Source organism: Camelus ferus, chromosome 21 (assembly GCF_009834535.1).
Source record: "Camelus ferus isolate YT-003-E chromosome 21, BCGSAC_Cfer_1.0, whole genome shotgun sequence".
In the NCBI taxonomy this organism is placed as follows: Eukaryota; Metazoa; Chordata; class Mammalia; order Artiodactyla; family Camelidae; genus Camelus; species Camelus ferus.
This window is the reverse complement of record NC_045716.1, coordinates 28,034,136-28,054,296: the sequence shown is the minus strand read 5'-3', so window position 1 is coordinate 28,054,296 and position 20,161 is coordinate 28,034,136. Positions and strand designations below refer to the sequence as shown.

The window sequence follows — 20,161 nt, the reverse complement described above, 5'->3', positions numbered from 1 at the left end:
GTGTGTTCCTGGAGAGCCACTCAGGGTGGTGGCAGCTGGCGGGGAGTCATGAAGACAGGTCAGCGTGGGGCAGAGCTCGTCTCGAGGGGAGCGGCCAGACCACCTCCAGCCTGTTTGCTGGCAAGGGCGGATGTGGCCCTCTCAGCTGGCCCCCCAGATGGTCTGCAAGGATTTTGACAAACTGGGGCCCCTCAGTTGCTGGTCACTCCTGTTTCATGCAGGCGTTATCCTCGCCCCAGGTTCACAAACAGCTTATTTCATTATCTAGTTCTTGCAACTTGCATAATCCTCTAGAATGGAGTCCATGTTCTTCTTGGCAGAGGAATGAAGTGTGTGTTTTGTCTGGTATCGAGCAAGGCCACGGTCTGTTCATCAGCAGTGGAGGCAGGGAAGGCAGGGCCCTGGTTAGTAACCACCTTGCCACCGATGGGCTCTCCACCGTCTGCTTTATGTGGTATACTGTCGGAATCCTCCCAGCCATAGAGGCATAGAAGCATTTGGGGTTAATATCATCCATTGAAAGCACAAGGCCTCGGGGTGGGGGTCTGTGACTGGTGAGCTAGATGGCACTTTGCTGGCCTGACTGCAGTCCACCTTCCAGAAGGACTGCCGAGTCATCACCCTCACCGAGCTTGGGTTTCCCTCCCCGGGGTGTGGGCAGAGCACCGGCCTTGGAGGTGGGTGTCAGGTTTTTGTTATCCCATTGTCCTGGGCAGCCCTAGCTGAACACCTGCACAGGGTGAGCACAGTGTGTGAGGGTCACATGGTGATGACCGTGGGGTCCTGGGGGACCCCCTCCATTTCTCAGATGCCTGCTGAGCACACTGCCGGGCTGTGCTCCCCACTGAGAGGGTTCCCTTCCAGGCTTTAGTTCTGGGCCCCCGTCACTCACTGCCCTGTGCCTGTTTCTCATTATTAAAATGGGGATGCCTCTGGTGGGCTGCTGGCAGGCCGATGTCCAGCAGGACCTGGGCCTGGTGCCCAGCGCACCAGGGCCTGGACGTGGGGTTGCTGTCATTTATCAGCTCCTGGCAGTCTGTTTATGTGCACTACGGAGAGGCCTGGCAGAAGGGGTGGGCGTTTCCTTTGGGAGGTGCTGGGGGCAGTGGGTGGGGGTAGGGGGCCAGGAGAGGAAGCAGGAGGGACTGGTCAGCCAGGCATGTGGGGTGGGGAGACAGGGAGGGTGTCTGGCATCCTTTTTGCTGGCTGCTGGCTCCGGGCAGCCCCATGCAGAAGGGACAGAGGGTCCTGCTCCTCCTCCTAGTGTCCCCCCTCCTCGGTCTCTGATTGTGGGACCTGTCTCTTCATTTAAGAGAGTCGGTAGCCACAGTGGGGTTTTGGGGGCCTTCGTGGAGCCCTGACACCAGGGGCTTTCCTTTCCCGGGGGAAGGTGCTTCATCCTCCACTCTGAGTCTCCGCCTCACCGGGCTCGTGAGTTGGGGCTGTGTGGTGGTGGGCTTGTGTGATCAGGCTTCTAGGGCTTGTCGGAAGAGACTGGGCAGATTGCTGTTTCATTCAGAGCTGTGTCGTCCAGAAATAGAACGATGGCTTCGCTGGCGAGTGAGGGTGTTGGCTGACTGTGGAGAAGTCCCTGCAACGAAAGACAGACTCAATCTCGGAAGACAAGGCCCAGGCTGAGGAATGCCCCCAACCCTTCTCCCACCCCCTCTGCCCAGTCTATTTCTGCTGCTTTTGTTGTTTTCTTGACTGTAATGTCCAGCAAATGTTTCTTGTTACAGAGTATGGCGTTTGTGAAAACTTGCGGAAGCTGGAGATCACGGGCGTGTCTTGTAGAGACGTCTATGCAAAGCGTAAGTTAATCCGTTACCATCTACCCTTAACTTTGTTCCAAAAGCAGACACACGGTGAGCACCAACTGTGGAAAACAGAAATAATTTGGCCCCCAGCCTACAGGTCCTCTCTCAGACACCCTCTTAAAAAGTCACACTTGACATTTAAAAGACAACACTGGTAGTGACAGCGCTGGAAAGGGAGGGGCTCTTTTCTCCCCTTCTGGCCGTATCACAACCCTGATTTTGCAGCCCACACCGGTCTGGGGAGCGTGGCTCCCCAGGAAACAACCCTGGTGTTCCTCTGGAGGTGTCCCTTTCTCTGCATCCTGGGCCGCAGCCTGGCTGGAGACGTGGACTGCCCCCGGCCTTCCTGCAGGCTTGTTGAGTCCCGCAGCCCCATCTTTCTTGTTCTGTGCTCCTTTGCCAGCAACGCTCTCTGGTGCTCCGAGTTCCCCACCCTCCCCTCCAGGTCCCAAGTATCTTCCCCACTGGCCTTTCCTCAGTGCCCTTTGCCTGAGGCTGTTGGCAGGGATGTTGCCCCAGGCAGTGCACTCATGGTGGGGGTGTGGCCTGCTTTGTTAACACCTCAGGCTGGGCATTAAAGAACCATGGTGACTCACTTCTCTTTGGCCTAAAGTTGACCTTTTGATCTCTCTGAAAGGACCTTAAGTGTTCATCTTAAAACCGTCTTGTTAGATTTTGCTTTTCATGTTCTTTTGAACTTTGTACCCAGTTCCGTATTGAACACTTAGACCAGGTGGTGCTTCTTAAACACCTTCCCCGGGAACCTGGGGCTGTGCTCCTGCCTGGAAACACCTGTCATTCAGGACTGAGGACAGAGGCAGCGGGGCTTCCTGTGGGCCAGGCTGCTGGGCCTGCGCTGATGTGCTGGAAGCTTCCTTCCAGGGTCTGGGGGCTTGCTAGCTGTTGTCATTTGCTGTGTACCCTCTTTTCAGTGGGTTTGTCCCTCTCAGAGGCCCCCTGGAGACGCCCCTCCTTCACCTGCACCCCCTCAACCCCCACCCTGCACAGGTAGAGTGTGGACTTCCTGTGCGGCTGGTCCCTGAACCGGGCTGGTTTCACTGGCACGTTTCCTTATCCCATGAGACTTGTCCCCACACTTATCCTGTGGGGTTGTTGGATCAGCCCGTGTTCCTGGGTTAGGGTTTGCCCTCGCGGTGGGGATCTCCTGTCAGAGGCTCTGGGTGCCTCGTAGACCTTCCATGAGGAGCCTAGCCGCCCTGGGCACGTGCAGTTCTGGGTGGGTGCTGGCCCTCCTTGCTGCCTCTGGGAGCCCTGCATGTCCCAGCCCCACTTCTGCCACCCCCCCCCCCCAGCACCCCTTCCCCCCTGTCCCCGAAGGCCTCCAGCTGCGTCCTCACCCTCGGCCGCCATTCCCCACCCGCCGCCTGTGCCCCTGTCCTTGGTCCTGGGCCCAGTGTGGGGCTGGTGTGCGCAAGACCTCCCACTCCTCCTCCCTGTGCGCTTCAGACTTTGCTTTCTTCTCTGGCCTTGCTCCACAACCCACCAACCCAAGAAGCCTAGTGCCTCCAGGAGGGTGGGTCTGGGAGCCTGAGTGGCCCCGTCTCGTGGAAGTGAAACTCCTTCCTGTCTTCTGGCCTCAGTGGCGAGAGCAACGCGGCTTTGAATCCTGTCAAGCCGAGAGTTCAGAGGCAGAAAGCTGGTGTGTCCCCTCCCCTGTACCCTCTGCTCTGGGGGTGCCCCCGTGGCCCTGGCTCCACTCTCGAGTCCAGCGTTGCTCCCCAGAGCTCTGTGCCTCAAGTTTGCCGGAGTGTAGAGTCTAGGGCTGTGGGCGTCGGTGCCTGAGTCAGAGCCGGCCTGGCCTCAGCAGTCTCTGAGAATGCTCACCCGAGAGGTCTGCTGGCTTTTTGGACGGTCAGCTGTTTTCACGAGGATCTGATACCACAAGTTCTTATCATCTGACTGCTTTTTGAATTAGTTAGGCCATTTGATGACATCTTTTTTTTTTTTTTTGGTATATATGTATTTTTATTGAAGTATAGTCAGTTTACAACGTCGTATCAATTTCTGGTGCACAGCACAATGCTGATGACATCATCTTAAAGCAACTCGGTTTCACTCTAAGTTGTAAGCACTCAAAATAGCATCCTGGAGGGAGGCAGGAGCTCACACCTGCCAGGTGTTAGGAGCTGAAACCCAGAGGAGAGCACAGGTGGGGAATTAAGGCCCCTGCAGAGCTCCTCTCTGCTGTGGGCCCGGGGGAGGGGGAGCAGCTGTCCTGTGGCGGGGGTGCCTGGGCTCAGGTGGGCAGACAGGTGGGTGGTGAGTGCCTGTGAGCAGGAGGAGAGGGGGAGGTCCGGGTGGGTGGTGGTGGGATGGTCACACAGGTGTGCCCAGGTGCAGGGGGGCACCTGGAGACTTCTTTGACTGCTGCTTCTCGACCCCTTGAAAATGGTTACAAGACCCAGAGAAGAATTCATACTGACTGTTGTTTCACGTCCCAGACTGTTTAACTGGCCTCGGCCAAAGTGGCTTCAGTTTTCATTTCACAAGAGCAGGAACTGTGTTTTTGTGAATTTGCCCTGAAGGCCTCCTGCAGAAGGAGGTCACTTAGCTTCTGGAATAGGTGGTGGAGGACAGTCAGCCCTGGTTCCTGTGTAGGCGGCAGAGTCAGCTACCTTGACTCAGGAGGGAAGGGGTCTGACTGAGGGGGCTGGCGAACACCGTCCCTCATCAGAAACAGCACACACACGGAGCTGATGGAGGAAAATGCCAGGTGTGCACCGGGCAAGCGGGTGTCCTAGTTGAGGCACAGTTTCCTGCACGGTCACCTCAAACATCCCCAAGCCTCGACCTCTGCCCTCTCAGCTCGCGGGCCCCATTGGTGGTGGCGGGTGATGGGGAGAGAGCTGGAGGGGGTCCCGGCTGGCCTCCGTTGGGACTGTCTGGTGTGGATCATGACTTGGAAGAACAGCTGTCACCACCACCACCTTGGCTGCCAGGATCACCACCTTGGCAAGCGCCTGCCTCCCAAGAACGTGGGGGTCGAGGAAGTGAGGGAATTGTGTGATGTGGGTGAGGGAGGGGTGTCGAGTCGTATGAACACTGTTTCTGCAGTCGTGAAGGCAGAACCATCTTTAGCCCTTTCCCTGCTGTGTCCGTTCAGGTATAAACCCTCGTGTGAAGTCAGGACGTTTCATGAAAATTCTTCCCGATTATGAACACATGGAGTACAGAGATGTTTACACCTGCCGTACGTACCTCCTGCTGGCTTCTGCTTTCGTGGGCGAGCACGGCCGAGAAGCTGCATGGAGAGGGCCCTCCCACCCAGCACGAGGACGACTTTGGTCCCGAGAGCAAGCTGACCTCCCTGGCTTTTGCTGTTCTCACTGTGCTGTGGGTCCTTTCTGGCTCAGGGTGACCTGGTCATCACGGAGTGGCTGCCCCAGGGCAGCTGCACGGATGGGCCGGGCTTCCACAGCGGCTTTGGGTTTTTGGATGGTACCAGCCAAGGTCACTGTGTTGATGTGCAATTTAACATGTGTTACTTCTTGAGACAGAGTAGCAGCCTAAAAGCCTTTCTATTCCAAAATGAAAGGTCAGTGTCCACATCCGGGCTTTGCTGGTCAGCCACGTTTTAACAGCATGTGTCAGTTTAAAAAGCGTCCGTGCACATAACACACACAGCAGAAGCGTGTGGAGACAGCTGATTGTTTAGCTCCTGGTTCCTCTTTTGATTGGCGTTATCTGAGCTCTGGAAATTTCCCTAAGCCGTTTTCCATAGGCGGTTAATGCTGTCTCTGCTTTTTCTTGGGTTGAGCTGACGCACTGAGAGCCATTCTCACATTTCTGGAAGCACCCGGACACCCTCCTGTGCTTCACGCCGGCCCCTCTGAGTGCTCCTCACATCTGCCTCCTGCACGGAGTGGACCCCCTTCTGAGTCTTAGAAGTGCACAGCTCCCCACAAAATTGCTCGGAGCAGGGGGAGTAGAGTCGTTTGTGGAGTGTCTCCTAACCCCCGGCCACGTGGCTGCTGTGTGCTGGCTGGCCCCACTCTACTCAGGGGGTCACCCGGGGGTTGGGACAGGGCTGCCCAGGTGTGGGCAGCATGCTCTGGGGTGGCCTCTGAGGGCTGCACACGACTGCTTACAAACCCACCGTGCCCAGGCCCGAGGTGGCGAGGTGGGAGCTGTCACCTCAAGCCTGGGGTGGGCTGCGCTCGGAAGGGAAGGGGGTTGGGCTGGCCAGGTTTGAAGGCATGAATTCTGTCCTTTTCCAAACCCTCTGGGAAATAGCCTCTCTAGAACATCCTGTCATAGACTGGCCTGCCCTCCCTGCTTAGCGGTCAGGCAGCCGGGTCTTCTCCAGCCCCGTGGGAGAACTGACGTCGTGGGTGGGCAGATCGATGTGAACCTGTGCTGACGGGAACCGGGTGTGCGAGCTCTTAGGTCCAAACAGACAAGCGCTGAGAGGTTCATGACGTCACACGGCTGACCCAGGATTCTTCTAGAACAACAGCCTACCCGAAATGTACACCACAGAGCTAGCGTGGGGTTCTGACCCACCTCTGGGTGCTCGGAGGCTGGGACCTAGAAGTGCCCAGAATTGTGTTGGGGGTGCGCAGAAGCTTTCTGTGGCTAATGAGGACACACCGTGAGTCCAGACTGTGACCACGCCCCTGGGAGGCCTTGGCTTGCACATCTGGGCATGGTAGCTGCGTACTGGGATGTCCCCTGTTGGTTGTGGCTGATGGCCATATGGCCGACTTGTTTTAGTTGGGGCCTGCTGTCCCCTTGAGGATTGGGTGGAGTAACAGAAGCACAGTAGTCATTGTAGAAAGTGTGGAAGCTCCTAAAAACAGAATGGAAGTAAGCAGTTGTCAGCACTGGTTGCCCTTCTCCGTGGACATACTTACACTGTGGTGGGTCTGTTACCTTCGTGGTCTCCTAGAATGTCAGGGGATGCGTTTCCATGTGTGACAAGAGAAAACCAGTTTCAACGCGATCTGAAATGTCTGTGTGCCCAGGTGTTCAGTGTTCCCATGTCCTGGTGTGTCCTAAGGGCAGCTGGAAATCTGTCCTCTGACGCTGGCCAAGGCTCCCAAGGGGCCTGCGGTGACAGCTGGCTTGTAAGGGGCGTGGGACCTGCTGCCATTCCTGTCTCCCACATCCGCTTGTGCTCCTCGTGGAGGTGTTAGGACCTGTGTCCTCTGGTCTCCTGAAGTCCTCCGGGCCACATTCCCCAGGTGCCGAGAGATGCTGTCTTGGGAGAAACGAGTCAGCATTGCGTGAGGCTGCGGTTCTTCCTGTTGGGAACTGCGTGTTGCTGCCTGATGGTCTTGGTAATTCTTGTCTGCTTGGCTTCGAGGGTGTCATGGGGGCTTCGTGGTCTTCACTGGGGATCTGACACGTGTCCTTGTGTGCAAACCTACAGTGACCGTCAGACTGCACTTTGACCTTAAAAATAACTTGCTATGACTGTAGGGCTCTGGGGTTTGCGGTCAAACCTAGAATTCTGGCAGGGCTCCAGGTTGTTCCAGTAATGCAAGGAATTTGGAATGTTGCCCACCACAAGTGAGGGGGCGGGCAGGCAATCTTTAACCCTCAGGGCAGATGACAAGGGGTGTTCGCTGCACAGGATGGAGTCTGACAGGAAGGCCCCCCAAAGCCCAGTCTGCCAAGTGGAGCCAAGAACACAGGTGGGGATGGTTACTGAGGGAGGAAGGAGACCACTGGTAAGAATACAGCAGAGGGGTGCTCCTGGAAAGGCCGCGGGGCACCTGCCGGAGGTACGTCTAAGAGAGGAGAGAGCCTCTGCTGCCGACCTGGCTGGGTTTCTTCGCGCTGTTTCTCCTGATTGTGTCCTGCGCAGCGGTTTTGTACCCTGCGGCTTAGCTGAGTTCGTGTGCTAGTTCTTAGCTTTTTGGTGGTGTCTTTAGGATTTTCTAGAAATAGTTATGTCATCTGCAGATAGTGGCAGTTTTACTTCTTCCTTTTCCATTTGGATACATTTTATTTCTTATTCTTGCCTAATTGCTCTGTCTAGGACTTGTAGTCCTACGGCGAATGAGAGTGGCGAGAATGGGCATCCTTGTGTTGTTCCTGATCTGAGGGGAAAGGCTTTCCGCTTTTCACTGTTGAGCCTGATACTGGCTGTGGGTTTGTCATGTGTGGCCTTACCACTTTGCAGTACCTTCTCTCCTAACCCCCCATGGGAGAGTTTTCATCATAAATGGATGTTGAATTCTGTCAGAAGCCTTTTCTGCATCTATTGAGGTTTAATTTTTCCTCCACCATTTTACCATAAAAATTTAAAAACATACAGAAAAGTGGAAAGAATTGTGTGGTGAGTACCCATTTACCATCACCCGATTCCATCGTGCCCTGCTTCACTTTGCTCTCACACATCTGTCCATCTGCCCGTCCTATTCTGCGATGCATTTCAAGGTGAGTGGCAGGCATCGGCCTGCTTCACCCTTGAACACCTGAGTGTGTGTTGCACGGTCTGAAGCTCGCTGTTTATGGTCTCTGCTTAATGCTGCTTGTGTGACACGCATGAGCCCAGCAGAGTGTGGCCATAAAATAGCCACGGGCTTTAATGTGTGCCTGGCAGGGCGGCTCAGAAGAGCGCACACAGGGGGGCGGCAGGTGTCCTGCAGTCAGTGAGGCTCGCTTAGAGACGTGTCCTCAGGCCGGAACCTCGGTAACAACTGGTATTTTTCCCACCAGCCGCCTGTACGCCCGGCAGCCTTGGGATGGTTCTGGCCTCGCCTTCCTCTTCTCTGTGTCCCCGACCAAGTGGTCACCAGAGGGCTGCTGTCCGGGCTCAGGTCCCTCTGGGCCTGTCGCTTGGTCTTCCTCCTGCAGACTGGTGTGACGGTGCAGACCACCCGTGGCCCCCACTGTGTGTTAGCCGGGGTTCTCAGACGCTGAACCGCTTTCTTTGTATATAGAGATTATTACAAGGAATTGGATCACACAGCCAGGGAGGCTGGCAAGTCCGAGGCTCTCCAGTCAGCAGGCTGGAGACCAGAGGAGCCGATGGTGTAGTTCCAGTCTGCAGTCCAGCAGGTTCCAGCCCCAGGAAGAGCCCATGTTTCAGATGGAGTCCGAAGGCCAGGAAAGCCCAGTGCACCAGCTCAAGGCACTCAGGCAGGAGAAGATTGCCCCGTGTTCATGGGAGGCTCAGCCTTTTTGTGCTGTTCAGGAAGAGCCCATGATCTGCTTAGAAAACACGATGTCCCAGCTTGCAGCCAGGCAGGCGGAGCTCCTCCACGCTGGTGGGAGTGCCAGCCTTCTTCTGTCTGGGCCTTCAACTGATTGGACGAGGCCCGCCACATGAGGGAGCGCATTCTGTGCTCTCTGTCCACAGATCTCAATACTAATCTCACCCAGAGCACAGGCAGACCAGAATCATGTTTGACCAGAAGTGTCTGGACCCCTCCATGGCCCAGCACAGATGACACGTAAGATGCACCAGCACATGCTGGCTGCAGAGAGACCCCAGGCCCTCTGGCTGGCAGGCAGGGCCCTGCATAAGCTGCTTGTCTTCTCTGGGCAGTCTGCTCATCCCTTCACTTGTTCGCTCAGCAAATACACGAAGTGAGGGTGGTTCCTGTGGCGTTTACCGCGCTGGCCAGCGTGGGCAGTGGGATCTCAGGTCGGCATTAGGTGCCTTTTCTCCGTTGTTGGATACACATATGTTGCTTTTGAAATAAGGGGGAAATTTTTTTTTAAAGACAGATGAGGCAACGTAAATCTCACCGCACAGCCCTGGACGCTTTGGATTCCACCTCCATCAGAGAAGCCCACGCCTTCTCAGCTGGGTGCACCGCCGGGAGGCTCTGCTTGACGAGGGCGCTCACTCTGTGTCCTCCGAGGCAGCGGTTCCCGGTTGTTGGAGCTGGGTTGCAGAGGCTGAGGTTCCGAATGGCCCATTGTGTAGGGATGGTTTGCTTGAATCCACATTTGTTCCCGAGGCCCTGTTACAGGCCTTTGCAGCTGGTTTCCTCACCCGCACGCCTTCCTCCCACCCTTTCCTCCGATTCGCTGGAGAGACGGCGCGTCTACAGCGAGGTCCTGTGCTCTCTCCCTGTAGTGCTTCACCGGTACAGACACATCTTGGGACTGTGGCAGCCGGACATCGGGCCGTACGGAGGACTGCTGAATGTGGTGGTAAGTCCCGGAGCGCTGCGCCTGCATTCTCGGGGACGGCGCTCCGTCCTCCACAGGAGGGGCAGGCCAGCAGTTCCTGTGTGACGATGTAATAGGTTACTTTTTGGGAGTCAGGTGTCATTTTCTAAATGAGCAGAGATTCATTTGAGGTCGCTCTTGGCTTCTGCCTCATCTCCGGACTCTGTGGTGATGGGATGCCAGCTGCTGTGAGGGCATCTTCCCTTCCCTGGTCCCTGTCTCCCAGACACTGAGGGCCACTGCCCTCACACCGCAGGACGCTCTGGTGTTGGGTCGTGCGCTGGTTCGTAGCCCTGAACGGGGGGTCCGCAGGTTGAAAGAAAAGGAGGCTGTGTGGGGCACTCGGAGCCTAGTCCTGGATGGAAAGCATAGGCCCGCCCACTCCAGGCGACCGCGCGGCCCGGGCCTGGTGTCGTGGCAAGTGTCCGTCTCTGTGCCTTGATCTGTCACTACTGCAGTGCCTTCTGTTGTCCCAGCGCAGTGTGGAGTGCTTGCTCTATGAATCAGACACAGTCCAGCATGGGAGATGCTCTAGGGTGAGGCGTTGGCATGGTCTCCCTGCAGGCATGGCCTCGGGGACAGAAGTCTTAGAGCAGAGTCAGAACATGGGGTTTTAAATATTTCCTCACCCTCATGGTAACGCTGGAGCCGGGCCAGGGTCCTCGCTGGCTGGTGAAACCAGCAAGTGAGCGCTCTTTGGGAAATGGGGTGTGTCCAGGATCTCAGAGCCTCTCCTCACAGATCGCTTATCACTCACCATCTTAGCGTCCTGGGGCTCTTGGAACAAATTACCATGCACTGGGAGGGCTAAAACAACAGGATTTACTCTCCCAGTCTGGAAGTCAGAGTCTAAAATTGAGTTGTCCCAAAGGGCCTGGTGTCGGCGCCTCGCAGGAGCAGCCCTAGCCGGGTCTCTGGCTGCGCGCTCTGTGAGCCAGGCCTCTGAATCGGGAGCCAGGACCTGGGCGGGCATCACACTCGTGGAGCTCTGGGCCGGCACCTGGCCTCGGATGTTGCCGCAGCAGGTGGTGCAGTGAGAGCAAAGTCAGGTGCCCTTTGTGCACGGCTAGTGTCCTGATTTTTGTTCCCCTCTCGGCACACACGCCTGGAAGGCCAGAAGCCAAGTCTGGGGGCCTGGCGTTGCCTTGTGTCCCTGTGCGTGGGCTCTGCTGCGCCACGGCCTGGGTGTGGGCTCCTCTGAGCCTGGTTGACGGGGGCCACTGGGTGACTCTGGTTACTCTGTCACTCTGTATTTTGCTCACCAGGTGGGGTTTGGGGCAGGGATAAATATTGCTTCATATTCTCTAATTTGGTGGAAACATCCATTAAAGAAACACTTTACGTTTGTTATGTTTAATGTCACTGGGGGAGCCTTGCTTTTAGAACGTTCTCCCAGGGACAAGCCATGCAGCTCCCTCCCGTCATGGCCAGATTCTTTCCTTCCTTTTAGTTGGGGAGGGTGATAATTGTTTTTCTTACTGGGAGTGAATAATAGAGTTAAAAAAAAAAAGGGCTTCTGAAAGCAGGAGACAGGGACGTGGAGCCCACGACAGAACAGCACCACCTGGCCCTTGTCTCAGACAGCTCGCTGCAGAAACGGCCGAGTTCTCTCTTCCTCTGTCTCCAGAGCTGGAAGCTGTGGATGCTGGCTCCCCTGGGGGGCAGGAGTGTCCTCTGGGTCATCCGAGGCGGGGATGCAGAGTCCCCCCGCCCCAGCTGAGAACGTGCGTGCGTTTGCTGCGTGCCCGTGTCTGGGGGCCGCTCCCTCCTCTGACCTGGTCGCCACCTTTATCGTCTGTCGTTTGCGCACACGCACATGAGTAGTGAGAAGAGCAGTGGGAACACCCCAGGTTCGGCAGGCGGCTGTGGCCGGGTCGTGGCGCCTGTGCTTCAGTGGGGTTCTCTGACCACGTGGGTGTGGTCTCAGAGCTGCCTGTTGACAGCTGGCTGGTTCGGATCAGGATCTAAACCCGCCCTCACGCTGCAGTGTCTGCTTTGCCTCATGTCTCCTGCCGAAGCAGCATCTCCAGTTTTCCTCTGGTCAGTGCCCTGCTGGGTGTCCACTTTGTGGGTCATTCTTGCTTCTTCCTTGTATCTTCCAGCAGGTTCCCCCAGCCCCTCACCTCCACTTCAGACCTGGAAGTTCTCTCTAAAAGGCTTGCTTGGATTCAGATCTAACCACTGTATTTTCTATTTAAAAAATTTGTAAGATATGTACAGAGGACACCATGGTGATCTGACGTGCCTGCACACTGTGGAAGGATTCTGCCATCTCGTTAGTTAACACACCTATCACCTCTCTGTTTTAGCCTTTTTTGAGGGGTAGGGAGAACACTGAGCTCCATTTCTCAGCGGATTTCAGTGGTATAATACAGTGTGACCAGCGTTAGTCAGCAGGTGTTATTTTAGAGAACCACTTCTCAGCTAACACACACTGGTGTGCGGGGCCGTGCTTGTCCTGCTGTGCTGGGTGGGCCCCCAGGTCCTTGCGGGACTGGAGTGTGGAGACGAGGGTGGTCCTGTGGTCAGCCTTGGGGCAGGATGCTGTCCCCCAGCCTCACCCTTGCGTGGACCTGCGTCGCAGGTGGACGGCTTTTTCATCATTGGCTGGATGTACCTGCCTCCCCACGACCCTCACGTGGACGACCCGATGCGGTTCAAGCCCTTGTTCAGAATCCACCTGATGGAGAGGAAGTCGGCCACGGTGGAGTGCATGTACGGCCACAGAGGGCCCCACAATGGCCACATCCAGGTGAGCACGGGGCTCCTTAGACGCAGCCGCTTGTGCGTGCAGTGAGGGGCTGGGTCTCCCTCGTTCTCCTGAAGCCCCGTGCCGGCTGCCTGCTGGGGCCTTTCCTTGCTGGCCAGCGGCGGGGGGGTGGGGGTGGGGGTGGGGGGGGCTGGCCCCCTGTGCGCCGTCGGTGCTGCTCTTACCCCTCAGAGGGGCACTCGCTGGAGCCCCCCGACTCTGCCTCCAGTTAGAACCATGTATTCTTCCAACCACAGTTCCTCACTGTTCCTTTTTATCCTCTTTGCAAGAGTGTCGGCTTGGAGTAAGATGTTCTGCTCTGGGACATTGGCCGGGCAGCCGGCCACCCCATGGCAACCCTGCCAGCCCCCCTGGAAGGCAGCCGTGCTCGGAGGGTTTCTGAGCCCCCTTCTTGGACCGGCCACGGCCTGGCAGCTTTGAGCTCACGTTCATGAGCGGGGGCTTCTGTGCAGGAGGGCCTGGTGGTGCCCCTGTCTGGTGGGGTGCTGAGGGTGACTTGTGACCCTCTCTCCTTGGTGTGGATGCCCAAGATCATGAAGAAGGATGAGTTCTCCACCAAGTGCAACCAGACGGACCACCACAGGATGTCAGGCGGGAGGCAGGAGGTAAGCCCGGGCCTCCGGCCTCCGGCCCCTTTGGAGCCTTGTTCAGGAGGGAACCGTGGGAGTCTCCCCCACCCTAGCCCTCTCATCCACGCCCAAAGCAGCTCTGTGTAAACTGCATCGTGAGGCTTGCCAGCCCCCCACTTCCTGCACCCAGACTCCAGTTCTGGGATTTATGCCAGCCTTGTACACCTTCGAAGGCCAAGTCCAGACTGTTCTGTGGCAGGATCGGGCACCACGGGACTGCGGTGTCCTGCTTGCTCCTTAGGTGCCCCTCCCAGGCACTCGTCAAACTGCAGCCTCATCTCCTGGGTCCTTGAAAGCAGTGCAGGCCCTCGCCCGCCCAAGACCCCAGCCCTGAGTCTCCTGTCTGGCTTCCTGGTGCAGTTGCTGCCTGGTTTTCTTCACAGGGGATGGGCAAGGCTGAGCCACCACCTCCCCTCCCCGCTCCCTGCCTGTCCGGGGCCCAGCCTGAGACTTCCGGAGATCTGGGGCTGCATGGAGGAGCGGGGTGGGGGGAGGGGGAGGAGGGTGGCCTGGCCAGCCTGTGGTGTGCTTGGCCGCAGAGGCTTGGGCGCTGGGCTCCCGCTAGTCTGCTTTCCTTTGTCTCTTGTGCTTTCTCACCCCACCCCTAAGGTGATACCTTGTCGTTGTCAGATACGAACCCTGAGAATCAGGGGGGAAGGGGTGTGGACGCAGCCCCGCCAGGAGCGGCCTCCGTGCCTACTCTCCCTCACCCTGCGTGCTTCCCTCGGCCTCTGTGACGTGTGCATGAAGGCGAGCTGTCTCGTTCGGACAGTTGTTTTCTTCGGCGTAACTGCTGTTATTCCAGAAGCACTTCCCAGGCTCCTCAGCACTCTTCACAGGCTTTGTCCTTAGCACGGTGTTCTGCCTGCCGTCTTGCCGTGATGCCGCGACTGCTCCCCTGCGGCCAGGCGTGGTGTCGTTTCCCCTGTTACCCTCCTGGCCAAGTGCTCGAGGGACTTTCCCTCCTGGAGCCACTGTCCTTGTTTGCAAAGTGGGGCCAGGAGATTGCCTGCAGCCCCGAGCCGTTTGGAGGCTGGGTAGGCCGTTGCAGGAGAGTGACAGCCAGTGTCAGGCCTGACTGGAGCCCGGCAGAGACGCAGGCTTCTTGCTGTAACCTCGCTGCCTGAGCTCTGCAAAAACCTTATGTAGTCTTTGGATTACACAGAAATGGAGTTGCCCTGAAGACATCCCAGATTCTTTTTGCACGTTGTCAGTTTGCTGGTCCCCATTCACAGCCCACCAGGGCACGTGACCCCTGCCTCGCCGCGCTCCTGCCAGCCCTGGCGCCAGCCCTGGTGGGGATGAGACCAGTAAGCACATGGCCTTTGCTTAGCTTTGATCCTGCCACTGGCTGGCTGGGTGACTCTGGGAAGGTTCCTTACCTTTTCTGAACAGGGAAAATCTTAGCGCCCCCCTCCGAGGCCACCACGCAGATTGAGGTGGTGGTTGTGCAGTGCCGTCTGTGGTGAACAAGCCTGGATCCATGGTGCACTCGCTCTTGTCCGCTGTGCTCTAGGCCCTGTGTGTGTCCTCGTGGGTGCACATCTGAGGAGGTCATTTCACAGTAGGTGTCCATCAGAAGTCTTTGCTCTGAGTAATTGGGTCTGGCTGGTGTTGCTAATGACTGACCTTCTCTGCAAAATAAATAAGATTATGAATGTTCACAGGCCATCTTCATGGTATTTAGCTCAAGTCTCATTATTCACCATGGCAACTCAGAAATCCTTGCTCACTAGTTCACTCACTTCCATTTTTATCTGTTATTTCTTTATCTGATCTTGTTTTTAGGGCCTTTCCTTCATGAGTTCAGCCACTTTTAGTGGAAGGTTTTGACTTTTGGTTAAGTCTAACTTGTTAAGTTTTTCTTTTTGTGGTTACTGTTTTCTGCTTCCTCCCAAGCTGCAAAGAGAGTGTCTCTCGCTATCTTTCTAGAAGTTTGGTAGCTTCACACTGTGTTTAGGTCTGTGGCCTGGCTGAGCTGCCTCCTGTGTGAGGTGTGAGGTGGGATGGGGCTCACTTGCTGCGCGTGGCTGTCCAGCTGTTCAGGCACCGCTTGTGGAGGAGACTCCCTTTCCCTGCTGCATCACTCGGACACCGTTGTCGAAATCAGCTCAAGAGACAGACATGTCCGTTTCCAGGCGCTCTCCTGAGCTCTGTTGGTGTGTTGTCAGTCCTTATGGTCCAGCACCATCTTGATTACCGCAGCCTTATGTAGGTCGTGACGCAGGCTGGCGTGGGTCCCCCAGCTTGGTTCTTCTGCAGGGTTGCTTTGGATGTTCCCAGCTCATTTCAGAACCAGCTTGTCAGTTTCTACAGAAAGCCTGGCGGGGTTAGGATTGGCGGCCGTGGAGTCAGGACATCCGTTTGGAGACAGTTGCTGCCCAGTACTGAGTCTTCCAGGCCACAGCTGCCTCTGCTCCGCAGGCCTCTTTCTTCACTCCCTTGTGGTTTGCAGAGCACAGGGATCACACGTTTTATAGTATTTATTCCTGAGTCTTGCGTTTTTTGAGGCTGTTGTAAATAGGATTTAAAATTTTTCATTTTCCAATTTTGTGCTGATAGTTATAAAAATTCAGTTGATTTTTTAATATATTGGCATTGCAGTTCTAATAGTTGTTTATTTCAGTCATTAGTAATTTCTGTTCTTTGCCAGGGTTTGGGCAGTAACATATTAAAGCAATTGACAGATTGTAGCTTTTTTGTTTTTTTGGAAATTGCTCTTGCTTCTGTTTGTAGAGCTGATTTCAAACATTCATTAGAAATACTGTGTTGCATTGGGAACTCAGAGCTGTGGATTAATCGTATTAAATGTACATAATGAAACTATTAAGCACTGAATATCCTTTGCATTATTTGATCCTGTAGAGTTATTGGGCTTTACTTGGATGTGGTGTTTATAAAAGCTTTCTTTTTACAAATATACCTTCCGAATATGACATGATTATGAAGGGCACATTTTAAAATGGAAAATCTGCCACACTCCCCACCCCACCTGTACCTGTCCCATTCCTCATCAGTGGCTGCAGAAGGCAGTTCTGCTGACTCGGCCGGCACTGGGGCTGGGTTGTTGGTGAGTGTCAAGTCCGGCCATGCCCGCCCCTCTAGAAGCCCGAGAACCAGACTCCGTGTAGACGCCTCCTGTCTGTGGGGACCCAGAAGTGAGGCTCGCGCAGCTGGAGCTCTGGACGCAGGCTGCGGCCCCAGCCTTGCCCAGAGGACCCCCACGGTCCCTGGGCTCCCTTCCTGTGGACGTCTGGGAAAGTGGGGACCAGTGCCCCTGGCTTTCGTTGGCATCACGCCTCAGCAGGGACGGAGACCAGGTTCTGGGAGACCAAGCGCACGGCGGCTCTGCTCCCTCCTACCCGCCCACCAGCATCACAGGGAGCAGCCTCTCCGCACCTTGTGCTGTGGTGGTTTTCATGTCCTGTGTTCTCTTGGAAGGAGTTCCGCACATGGCTGAGGGAAGAGTGGGGGCGGACGCTGGAGGACATTTTCCATGAGCACATGCAGGAGCTCATCCTGATGAAGTTCATCTACACCAGTCAGTACGAGTGAGTGCAGCCCCAGTGTGGGTACTGTGAGCACAGTCGCTCTCTGAGTGCTGTGCCTGTGGTCCCTCCCTCAGGTACCGTGGGCCTGGCCCCCCACTCTGGGTGCTGTGAGTGCGTCCTCTCTCTGGGCACTCTGAGCAAAGTCCCTCTCTGGGCACTGTGTGCACAGCCCTGTCTCTCCTCCCCAGCCCGCCTTGGTGTCTGACCACCCTCACCCACCAGCCATGTGCTCTTGCGGCCTGTCCTGGGTATTAGAGCCTCGTGGTTGCTTCCCCACACCCGCTCGGGAGGCCTCTTGGCCTCCCCACTGCTGCAGCCTCTGGCCCTGTCCCACAGCCCGTTAGCCCCTTTGCAATGTCTCCTTTGTGTTGTCCCCCTTGCAGTCTCAGGGCTCCCTGTCCGCAGCCGTTGGAGGCAGTGTAAGGTGTGTGTGCACATGTGGGTGGGGGGGAGCGTGGCTCAGGAAGGTGGGGTGCCCCTGCTCCCTGCTGGCCTGGCAGGCACCACCACCGCAGCATGGCTGGGAGAGGTGTGAGCCCTGTGCTGCCCAGGCTGTGGGGCTCTGCCCGTTGCACACTCACGCTGCCCACACCCCCACCCTGCAGCAACTGCCTGACCTACCGCCGCATCTACCTCCCGCCCAGCCACCCGGACGACCTCATCAGGCCTGGCCTCTTCAAGGGCACCTATGGCAGCCACGGCCTGGAGATCGTCATGCTCAGCTTCCACGGGAAGCATGCCAGGGGCACGAAGATCACGGTGAGTCCAGAGGCCGCCTAGCGGGCCCAGCGCTGTGTAGACCCCGTCAGGTTGGCATGGTGTGGCCTGACTCGGGCTGCACCCCAGCTACTCAGGGTGGGACCCAGACTGCAGGGAGTTTGCTGGGAACATGGAGTCTCAGACACCACCTGGACCTGTTGATCTAGGATCTGCCTTCCACGAGATCTCCAGGGGATTCTGACCATTTCCAAGGCACCTTCTCACATGGCTCTCAGCCCCGGCCACATGCTGGAGTCCCTGGGGAGGTGGAGAAAATAGTGATACCCGGGCCCCACCCAGAGTTCCTGATTTAATGGGGATGGACTGGGTGCGGGGCTCCAGGCGCTCCCCAGGTGACCCTGAGGTGCAGGGTCTTAGCTAGTACTTGGGCTCCCGCAGCCTGTCCTGGCCTCAGCAGCTCGGGAAAGCACGGGGAGGGTGGCTGAGCTGTGTAGGGGGTTCTGGACGATAGGCCCCTGTCCCTCGCTCCAGGGGCTGTTGTTCCCTGTGCTTCCATCCTCGAGCAGGTGTGGGTGAGAGCATCCTGGAGAAGCAGGGCAGTGCTCGCTCCTCTGTCAGCTGGGTGCCCTGTGCGCTGGGAAAGCTCTCTATAGATGAGGGCCTGGTACTAGGCTGCGTCCCTGCACGGTGGGCTGTCCTGCAGCTCCTCAGCCCTGTGTGGAATGGCAGGGCCTGGCTGTTCTTCCGGGATCATGCCTAGGAGCTTTTGTGTTCCAGGCAGACAGGCCTGGGCTGGCGTTTCAGGCCTGCCACTCACCTGACCCGGCCGTGGGCCTCTCCAAGTCCTGTCTCTTCAGTTGTCTTTGGTTCAGAGGTCGCTGGGTGCAGATGTACCCACCGCCCTCATGGGCACCACTGCTCCCAGTCCTCAGAGGCCCTTCACGGAAGGCTGCCTACTCTGGGCGCTGTCTTTTAAAGGGTTTCTAAGATACTCTGACCTGTATGTGGTGCTGCCAAACCAGAAGGAACGACGAGTGAGCGCTCTTGGCCAGAAGTGGGCCGGAGGATGGAAGCCGTGCAGAGTGTGTTCTGTGGGTCTCTGAGCCTGCTGACCACTGTCTGCCCGCTCCGCAGGGTGACCCCAATATCCCTGCCGGGCAGCAGACAGTGGAGATCGACCTCAGGTACCGCATCCAGCTGCCCGATGTCGAGAGCCTCCGTGACTTCAGCGAGCTCTCCCGCATCGTCCTGGAAGTGGGGGAGCAGGTGCGCCAGGAGCAGCAGCAGGAAGGCGGGCCTGAGGACAGCGAGGGAGAGCCCCGGCCGGGCCCTGTGCAGCCCCATGCGGAGCCGCCCGCTGAGCAGGGCAGGGAGCCTGGGGATGGAGAGGCCTTGGCCGCAGCTGAGCAGCCTGTCCAGTCTGGGCAGGGGCAGCCGTTCGTGTTGCCCGTGGGCGTGAGCTCGAGGAACGAGGACTATCCCCGGACTTGCAGGATGTGGTGAGGATGCGGAATGGCGGGTGGGGCTTCCGGGGGCCCGGGCTGACCCCACGCTGGGCGCTGCACTGGTTGGGAGCTCTGTCCGCCTGGTCCGCTGCCAGCTTGGCCCGAGTGCCCGGTGCCAGCCCTACCTCCTGGGCGGCACAGCCGGGTCTCAGATTGTGGGCTCCTGTCTTCTCACTCCTCAGGGGCCTCAGACGGGGACTGTTAGAGCTGCTGGCATGGGGCCTCCACCCCAGCGCCTCGCGCTGCACAGCTACTGAGTTGAGAGGTGGACAGGTGAGGCGGCGAGCAGCACTGAAAGTAGGCTGTGGTGGCCCTGCCCACACCTCCCCCAGGGAGATCTTGCAGTCAGTCTTGTCCTGGGTCCCCACCTTCCTCCTTGTTTCTTCCTCTGGCTTCTCCGGCTTGGACAGCCTCCCCACAGAGGCTGTGGGCTCCAGTCTGGGTCAAGGCCTACCCCACTCAGCCAGCTCCAGGCCTGGCATGCTGTTCACACGCTTCTGTCCAGGCCGCTCAGTGCTCCCTGGTGATGAGTGAGGAGACCCCAGTCTCCTCCACTCTAGGGCTGTTTACATTTAATTAACTAAAGTGAATAAAATTGAAAGTCCAGGTGCTCAGTCGCACTGGCCACATTTCATGCTCAGTAGCCGCTCTTGTGTGGACAGAGCAGGCCTGGAACATCCCGTCACCGCAGAGATCCCAGTCAGTTGCCCAGGGTGCGTTTTGGTGGAACAGGCTCCTGTGCCAGCCTTTGTCGTGTTGCCGGTGAGGGTTTGCTTTCTTTACCTCTGGGCCAGCTGCTGTCTCGTGTGTCCACAGTGTTCTCCCGGCTCCCCATGTGTAGACTGACAGCGTGAGTGCACACCTATGTGGGTATGATGGAAAAACTCATTATGTTCTCTCCACGTATATGGTTGTGATAAAAGTGGCTGAGTTTGGGTTTTCCAGAGGAAGACATACACATAGTGTTCCAATGGAACTTCACCCGATGTAAACTTTTGAAAGGTCATAAAGGAATGGG

At 57.1% G+C, this 20,161-nt stretch overlaps 1 protein-coding gene across 5 annotated transcripts in view; it reads left to right on the top strand.

Moving 5' to 3' along the window:
- The window catches only part of FBXO31 (F-box protein 31), a 32,697-nt gene that overhangs the window by 9,599 nt on the left and 2,937 nt on the right, over positions 1-20,161 (top strand). The window contains exons 2-10 of one of the 5 annotated variants that reach the window (XM_032464511.1): positions 1,740-1,811; positions 4,942-5,028; positions 9,874-9,950; positions 12,553-12,720; positions 13,269-13,343; positions 16,809-16,918; positions 17,524-17,677; positions 18,773-19,137; positions 19,326-19,416. In XM_032464511.1, coding sequence (XP_032320402.1) covers positions 1,740-1,811; positions 4,942-5,028; positions 9,874-9,950; positions 12,553-12,720; positions 13,269-13,343; positions 16,809-16,918; positions 17,524-17,677; positions 18,773-19,137; positions 19,326-19,416 — 1,199 coding nt within the window. The remainder of the gene's footprint in view (positions 1-1,739; positions 1,812-4,941; positions 5,029-9,873; positions 9,951-12,552; positions 12,721-13,268; positions 13,344-16,808; positions 16,919-17,523; positions 17,678-18,772; positions 19,138-19,325; positions 19,417-20,161) is intronic. The other 4 variants (XM_032464510.1, XM_032464509.1, XM_032464512.1 and 1 more) reach the window with 4 other exon arrangements.